Source organism: Rousettus aegyptiacus, unplaced genomic scaffold (assembly GCF_014176215.1).
Source record: "Rousettus aegyptiacus isolate mRouAeg1 unplaced genomic scaffold, mRouAeg1.p scaffold_m13_p_14, whole genome shotgun sequence".
NCBI lineage: Eukaryota > Metazoa > Chordata > Mammalia > Chiroptera > Pteropodidae > Rousettus > Rousettus aegyptiacus.
The window spans coordinates 5,820,806-5,829,517 of NW_023416289.1; the positions used below are offsets into that span (position 1 = coordinate 5,820,806).

At 55.3% G+C, this 8,712-nt stretch overlaps 1 protein-coding gene across 1 annotated transcript in view; it reads left to right on the top strand.

Moving 5' to 3' along the window:
- The window catches only part of FTO (FTO alpha-ketoglutarate dependent dioxygenase), a 310,416-nt gene extending 307,672 nt beyond the window's left edge, over positions 1 to 2,744 (top strand). The window contains exon 9 of the mRNA XM_016142382.2: positions 373 to 2,744. Coding sequence (XP_015997868.2) covers positions 373 to 526 — 154 coding nt within the window. The 3' untranslated portion in view covers positions 527 to 2,744. The remainder of the gene's footprint in view (positions 1 to 372) is intronic.
- Positions 2,745 to 8,712: the final 5,968 nt, after the last annotated feature.

Here is an 8,712-nt window from a genome sequence, read left to right on the forward strand (position 1 = left end):
TCTAGTAATACATTGAAATCCCGCAAACATTTAAATCTGATAATGGCTTAATCACACACTTTAAATAACAGTCGAGATAATGAAAAAATAATTCACCATTTTAAAGACAGAGTAACCGAATTTCCCTGATGATTGGCTTCCAGGGAGCCACTAGAGTTGATACACATCTGGGCATTGAAAAGAGACGTTCCAGCACCATGAAGGACACTTCTCCCCCGTTACAAAGCCCTGCCTTCCGCCTCGCGGACCCCTTCCTCCCCGTCATCGCCGCCGCCTCGCGGGATCGTCCCCAGGGCGGCGGGCGGCGGCGCTGAGGCGGGGCCTCCTCGGACTGTCCCCTCGTGGCTGACTTGCCTGTCCTTCCTCTTCCAGGTGCCAGTCCCGCATCGCCCACACCCTGCCCGCGGATCAGAAGCCCGAGTGTCGGCCACACTGGGAGAAGGAAGACGCCTCGATGCCGCTGCCCTTCGACCTGACGGACGTCGTTTCGGACCTCAGATCCCTGCTCGTGGACGCGAGGGCCTAGGAGGAGCACACGTCTCGGCCGGACGGGGAGGAGGACGCGCTCGCCTCCCCTCCCGCGTCCTCGCCGTGGGCTCGGGCCAGGGCGGGAGGGGTTGAGTCTTCTTTTAGATGGTAGGACCTGCAGCCCAGTGAGACCTGGCTGGGGAATGGAGCCCGCACATATTAAAATGGCTTAAAATGACACAGTGTTATAATCTGTTTTGGTATTAACAAGACCTGCCCCCCCCAAAAAAATATATATATATATTATCACCCACTTGGATTTTTAACGTGAGCCCTTCAGCTCCCAAGGGCGACCCCCGCCTGTGGCCGAGCCTAGCCTACTTTCCTCCTCCTTAAGCCTTCTCAGAGACCCAGGAGCAGATGACTCTGAATTGTCCGGGGGAAGACAGACCGCGAGACGCCCATCCCAGAGTCTCGCCGCACCCTCCGGAGGCTACGCTGGCCAGTGCGGCTTCTTAACTTCACACCCAATTTCAATCGTGATAACAAATTCAGCTCCTCTGCTGCATAAGCCACATTTCGAGGACTTAATAGCCACGTGGGGCCAGCGGCCCCCGGATAGGACGGCAGAGACACCGAGCCTCTTCATCCGCGCGCAGAGTCCTAGGGCACAGTCGTTCTACACAGAGTTCGGGGGCAGGAGATTCTCTTGTCCGTCTCTCTGTAGCCGCCAACCCTGTCGGCCAAATTAATTGGAAGAGAGACGACTCACCGAAGAGTCGTCTCTCCCCGTCTCTGAGGAAGGGCTCAGCAAAAGCCTCCGTGTGAGTCCCGTGCTCTGCACGCAGGAACGGAGATGCGGTGAAGATGAAGTTGGCATCCTTCCTTCGGGAAGTTTCCCCGATCTAATGAAAGGCGCTCGGCCCTGTTAACACCGCCTCATGGACCGAGCCAGCATAGTATGTTTTTTTTTTTTTTTCCTGTAATTCCCCCATTCACATGTAATGACAGGCAAGACTGAGGTCTGAAGGCCCCTGGTGCCCCATCCTGATGGCGCCGGGGCATTAGAAGGTCGCCGTGGAGCGGAGGTTAAAACCTGGGCTCCGGTTTCAGGATGCCCGGATCCAAACTCCCACTCGCTTTGTGACTCTCGGCCCAGTCCCGTGCCTCGGTTCCCCCATCTGTACAACGGGGCTGCTGAAGGCACCCCCTCACGGGGTGAAGGCAAAACGGAATGATCTAGATGCAGACTTATCAGAACGATTTCTGACGTGTAGTTGAATACCCAGTAAATATTAGGATTTTTATATATCAGTAAGGTGGCCTGATAGAGACATTTCCCCGTCCCTTCCTCAATCCGTGTGGCCGGCGTTGTCTTGTGATGCCGTGAGCCCCTCTCTGCCTCCGGGGGCCTGGCTCCTGCCCTGTGTCGACCCCAGAAATCGTGAGACCAGTTCGCCCCCCGCCCCTGCCCGCCGCCTTCTCTCGTGATAGGGTCGCAGCATCTCGAAGGTGGAGAGAGAGCTCTTTGCCCGCCGAGAGGCACACTTTGGACCAAACCTCTCCCGCCGTAGAACGGCGCCGGTTCAAAGGTAGCGAGCGCCCCTCGACACGAGGCTCGCAGCCGCAGAAAGGTCGCCTCGCACACAGCCACCAGGGTTTCACCGTCGTGAGAGCCGATCTCTCCGACCTTGGACGAATTCCCCGATGTCCTCGAGCCTCTCTGTCCTCGTCAGCAGAGGAGACGGAGTACCGCCTCACGGGGCCGTCGTAGCTCGCAGGCAACCCCGTGGCCGAGGGCCTGGCGCCGGGAAGGCGTGGGCAGGCACCCCGGGGCCGCCCGCTCAGCGTTTTGTCTCCCTCCCCCCCCGTGCTCTTTGTTAACGTTTCATTAATTAGGTGCCGATATTTAAAAATTGGGAGATTCCGTATAAAATAAAGCTGCGTGTGGTCTCTCGGGAATTCAGAGCGTCCGGCAGGCCTCGGCCTCCACCGAGGCGCTGGGAACAAGGCTGAGTGTCTTCTCGCTCGTAGGCGGGGCGCGACCCAACCCCGCCCCCCGTATCGTTTATTACGTACATCACCCACTTCACCCCTTCGTGTCGCCGCTCTCCACGCCCGCTTGCTCGCACCCCTAGAGTAGAAATGCATAGCAACGTTTAGTGTTTACCCCCACGTGTGTGTATAGCTCTCGAGCTCTCTTCGTGGACTGATTGTACCGATGTGTCATGGACATCGTAAAACGTTCATAAACAATAAAGATGTTAAAGCGACGAGCCACGAAACCGAGAGGTCCTGTGCTTTTCTCCGCACGCACCCGTGGGTGGGCCTGCCCGCATGGCCGGGGCGGCGCCCAGGTGGAGCTGGTTCTCCGAGAGCGCCAGGTGGGGCCGGGTGATGGCCGGCCAGGGCCGGAGAAGCCACGACCTGAAGTGGAGCCGCAAGGTGAGGCCGCAGCACCTCAGAGGAGGTGTCGGCTCTCGGGGAGCGCGAACTCCATGTGCCTGAGGACCGCATGTGCCCCGTGGGACGGTTCCAGAAGGAGGGGTGGCACAAGGTGATAAGGGGGAGCTGCTCGGGACCACGACGGTCAGCGGCAGGGCCGAGGGCAAGCGGGTTGCTCCCCTGCGAACTAGCAGAGGGTTTTCCCGGGAACACGGCCAGCTGTGTGGCTGAGGGAGCAGGAGCCTTGTCCCGAGACCACCTTGAGTCAGCGACCCCACCCGCTTCCCACCTGGCTCCCCCTCTCCTTCCATCATAGCTATCTTGAGAAGAGTGATCTGAAGAGACCCCTCCCTCCCTCCCACCCCCTCCCAGATCTTTCTTGACCATCCCCCACTGCTCAGGGCGTGGTGAGCCCTGGGCCTGCCAGCCCCCCACGCTTGATGGGCTCTTGCCCCATAGTAGGGAGACAGACAATAGAGCATTAAATAAATAACAAGGTGTTTCAGGTCTGTGTAAGGGCCTGGGAAGGAACCCGCTGGGTGAGGGGGTGGGGGGCAGCCGGGGTCTGAGCGCGGGTGGCTGAGGAGGGGCGTCAGCTCTCCTGGGAAGCCCCGGTGGAGGGGTCGCTCTGGGAAGGAAAAGGGCCTCGGTGGCCAAAGCAGAGAGACACGAGAGGAGGGGTGGGGGAGACACAGGCCGGGAGGGGCTGGACCAGGGTGGGGTTCGCGCGCAACGCCCCGAGAAGGCCCGGGCTCTCTCTGCAGAGAAGGGTGCGCAGCTCAGGACGACGCCCTCATGCTTTAGAGGGTCCGAGGGAGCGGACGGCTCCGTCCCAAGGCCCGGCCTTCTCACTGGGACTGTCCCTCATCCTGGGGCCGGATCTCGAGATGAGACCAGTATCCCGCGGGCCCCCCGAGTGCACGCGGTCGCCCCGCTCCTGTGTTCCCCATTGCTTCAGCCCAGGGGACTTGGCTGGGCAGGAGAGAGCAGGGCCACCGCGTCGCTCATGACACAGTTTTAGCAATAAGCTTCTAAAGCCATCACTAACTGAATCGAGGCTGCCAGCAACGAGACTCCACTGAACAGACACCCCACATTCAAACGGAGGTTCTGTGCGTGTGTTTTGAGGGACGGTATTTTCTATTGCAACTTTATTATTATTATTATTATTATTACTATTATTATTATTATTATTAACTGCTCTAGTTAGGCTGATTTTACCGCTGGGCAAAGGGCATGCGTTTGGACCCACGCCACACTAAGCGCTGTTTGTTTTGGAGCTCCGTCAGAGGCGAATGCATGGCGGACAGAGGAGTCTCATTGGAAAAGGCGGTTCTCCTCCAAACAGACTGAGGAGAGGAGCAGCGCGGATTAAAATGCGCGGACGTGGTAATGCCATTTATCCAGTTTGCCTTTGTTCCTTGGTGATTAAATGGTGTTTTTAATTATGTTTCATTGGGAGCCATAGGTATCGCGGTGGTGAAATCAATTTGACAACCGTGAAGGGGGAGGGGAGGCCCAGGCGCCTCGTGGTGATGGCGGCCACAGCTCCGGAGGCTCGTGGGGGCTGCGTGGGGAAGGGGGCCCACAGGGGAGGCGGCCGGTAATGACTTCCTGCAGGACAGCCAGGCCGCCCGCGCCTGCTGCTCTGTCTAGGAGGCAGGTGTCAGTGGCCGTCAGGATAACGGATACACCTGGCTCTCTCCGTCACCCGAGAGACCCCGATAGAGTCCCAAGCTGGTTGGGAACTCCAGGAAAGCGTCTGAAAGGTTCGTTTCCCGTTTCTCTCTATGTACACGAGGAAAACGTGAGTGGCCCCGGACCCTGAGCCCAAGCCTGGCTCCGAAGGGCACTGCCCCATAATTCTTCAGGCCGTCAGTCCCAACTCCTGCCGAAGGCAAGCCGTTCTTCCAGGTGTCACACCCGGGTCTTCCTCCTACGATCGAAGGCCGGTCCCCTCTGCACCCCTGCTAACATGGACCGGATTTCATAATCTTATGAGTCCTGGGTGGCAGTACAGGCTTCTGGCCGCATGGCCGGTTCTGCGTGTGACCCTAAGTTTACCCACACTTTAAAGCCTTCGTTTTCTTGCCCGCAAAATAGGAATAATAGTAACATAGCTTCCCCCTAAGGTCGTCGTGAAGACGACACGGGTCAGTGTGCATCGAGCACGACTCCGGCGGTGCCTGGCGTGCACACGGTCTGAGGCTTGTCGCCCCAGCTTCCTGCGACGACGGTCGTAGCTCCGTGACTCGGGCGGACCGCGTGACCCCTCTGTGCTCCGGTCTCTGTTTATGTAACGGGGAGGGGGATGACACCTGCCCCGTTGGACTGTTGTTCGGTCGCCGCGGTCACAGGCGATTCGTACCATCTCGCGTACTAAGCACCGAGATACTAAGCCACCATCCCGTAGCATCCCGTGCGCTCCTCGTAGCTTCCATTTGTTCCTAGGCTGACAGCACGGACCTTTTTATAAATGAGATACTATGAAAAATGATTCCTCGGCACTCCCATTATTACAGCGGGATTAGGTCACCCATTACAATTTCAGATTTGCTTAAAAAATTCTTGCCATCACCTTCTAATGGATGATCTGTGTACAACAATTGTTTATCGACTCTGAATGTCTAAGTACCAGGGTGAGTCTATTTCAGGGGGAGGGAAGCATTAATTAACTTCCAGCTTGAGATTCGGTGATTCTTTTTCAATGGCGCAGTTCGTGACTTTGCTCGCATTTACTCTTCATCAGTCCTGCAAGAATCGAGGTAAAATAGTTCCTCCGCACATGTGTGTCAAGCTAAATGGATGACAGCAGATACAGATCTGTTTGCCTGTCTGCACTTGCCTTTAGACAAAATTCATCAATTTTACAAAAGCCGCCGACTAAACATGGCACCAATACAAATGAGCGCTCAGAGCATGCGGGCTTCCCCGTTGTTTTTAATCTGGTAAGTGCAGTGGCCTCCTGCTGAGGGATGGGACTTGCTGGTTGAGCACAGCGCGGTGCCCCCTGGTTGGGGACAGAAAGGTCAAGGCCGTTCTACAGGAAGTTTAGGAAAAGCACCATGGTTTCCGGACCCTGTGCAGTTAGTGGCTGTCCCTGGGAATGTCCTCTGCTGTCTTGCTAGGCATCGAAGACTGAATGAGGACCACCTCAGTGGTGCCACCTTCGAAGGCCCCCTGCTTGCCCTTCTGAGCTTCCGAGACGAGGGCAGAGTCTGCCAGCTGCAGGAGACCCCTCAGGAGAAACTCCCCAGCATGGTGCAGCCCCCAATTCTCCTTGGTAGAGACCACATTTGGCGGGGGTCAGGGGAGGCAGACTTTGTAAAGCCCGATGCAATTCCAAGGAAGGAGGAGGAGGAGGGTGTGTTTTGCGAACCTGGTTTAATCTGGGCGGGTAATGGAAGACGGGGGCATACATGGGGGTCACTTCCGATCAGACAAGGCCAGTCTGACACAGGAGCAGCACGCGGCTCACTTTTGAGGTCACAGGGAAGAGCCAAGAGGGGGGAGGGATGCAAATACCTCTTGCACAAAAGTAGTCTCAAAGAATAATGTCACGGCCTCTTTTGAAAGTTTTTCAGACGCCACGCACCCTGCAAAATGAACCAGACCTAAGCAGGGGTTTGTTCAGCGCTTGGTCAAATAACCTCGGCGCCTCGAGACACATGGACGGAGGGCGTTGTGTCTTGGCAGGACGGCTGTCCCCAGCTGGAGGTCCTTTTCGATGCCTCCAGGAGGGGACTTCAGTCTCTTTCTGAGGAGCAAGTGCGGTTAACCCGCCAACCCTGGGGCCCGAAAGGTCTGAGTCCATTTCCCAAAGCAGCCACGACTACCGCTCGTATCTCTTCCAACGCAGAAAATCGGACCTCTGGCCACCCCGCTGTCCCCCCGCGCCTCCCCCGCCCCAGGACGCGTCACACAGCGGTTTCCAGTTGATTACACCTTGATTAGAGTCGGGAGAGAAGCAAGCCAGGTGTATAGGGTTCCCACTGTCCTCCCCGCCCCCCGCGGCTCCCGGCCAGGGTCAGGCTGCGAGGGCTCTCCGGGAACACGGAACAATCAAGCCCTGTTTACCATGGACGTTTCGCTTTCTTTTCTCAAAATCAAAACAGAGTTTAGCAGGCAGCGTATTTCATACACGTCTCTTGATCAATGGAATGACCTGTCAGAAGCCATTAAAGGCCCCATTAGCCTGAATGCATTCAAAGCTAAACCATCGGATCATTTAAGGGCCGCGGCGATTGTTTTTAATATACTGTACATTGATTTCTCCCCGCGAGCAGCGACATAAGTTTGAAACTAACTGTGTATGACTAAGGCTTCATTTGCTGTCGTCTCCAGCCCTCTGCGAGAAGCAGAAACGTCTGCGTATCATTTTTAAAGAGATGCAGACCCTGCCGGTTTTCCCAAGGTTCAGACCGGATCGCGCTGCTGAGTTGTTTCCCCCCGAGCTTCCCCCCATTTCTTCGTGCCCATGAAGTGAGCTGCGTGTGCAAAACGGGAGAGGCGTCCCAGCCAAGAACCCCCAAGTGAAGAGCGGCAGGGAAATTGTTCTGAAAGCATGAAGCCCCAGCCGAGGCCAGAACCGAAGTGAATTTGACAGCCCCGGCCCAGCAGAACTGTGCCCAGCGCAAAGCAAAAGAAACGCGGCTGTGTCAGGAGCATCCTCGATGAAGATGGAAGAGGCAGGTGAGAAAGCCAGCCCCCTTCTGCCAACTCTTGGTACCGTGGACCCTCGGCGCCTTAGCCAAAACGGTTTCTTCTAACAAACACTCGCTGATTGCTTTCTAAATACCAGACTCTGTCCTTGGAACGCAAGGTCCCTGTCCTCAAAGTCCTGTTCTTCACCAGAAATTCTGACCTCAGCCCCCTTGCTCATTTTAATAGAAAGCCTGAGAATAAGAAAGCAGTTTGGGCCAAAGTAGTCATTACCACATTCGCAAAGGTATGTACACTGAAGAGAAGTCTTGGTATGTTGTACCCATTTTACAGATGGGGCCATTCCAGCACAGGTGGAAGAAATTAAGTTGTTCAAGATGAGTTATAGAAACTGGATTTCAAGTTTCTGGTGTGTATTGAGATTTGGCAAGAAGATGAACTTTCTTGAACCGCCCCCTCCCAGGTAACCCGGAAGTACGTTGAAGAGGAAGATGGTTCCAGATTGCTTACCAGTACAAGAACGGCCTACCCCCTCCCGCAATTCCAGCCCACAAAGGAGAAATTTCATTAGTTTAGAAAACAACTTGTGCGTCATGAATTCTTTTTTTCTTGGGCCACAAAGGTCCACAAAATCTTGATGATTTTAACTACCCAAGCGAGCCATTGGAATTTATGGTGCAGGATCTTAAAATCAAAAAGACTAAGTGAGATTCATCATCCAAAACACTGGCAGGTCAAACAAAAGTCAAAACAGGAAAATCAAGAGCAAGAGCTAGCAAATTACAGCCCCCGTCAAATCCGGCCCACTACTTGTTTTTATAAAATAAAGTTTTATTGGAACACAACCGCGCGCATTCGTTTGTATCTTTTCTATGGTTGCTTTCGTGGAGTTGAGTGGTTGTGGCAAGAGACCATGGGGCCCACGGAACCTAATGTATTTTTTACCTGGCTTTTTACAGAAAAGGTTTCCTGACCCCTCGCCTAGCTCAGGATAGCTGTGTCGCCTGTGATGGTACATGTTCGCTGATCGACATCACGTCCAGGACTCAGGCATTACTTGGTGCAGGTAAACGATGATGATAGATCTCGCGACGGCACCCCAGCCATGAAACACTCGTGCCGCGACCATACTCTGTA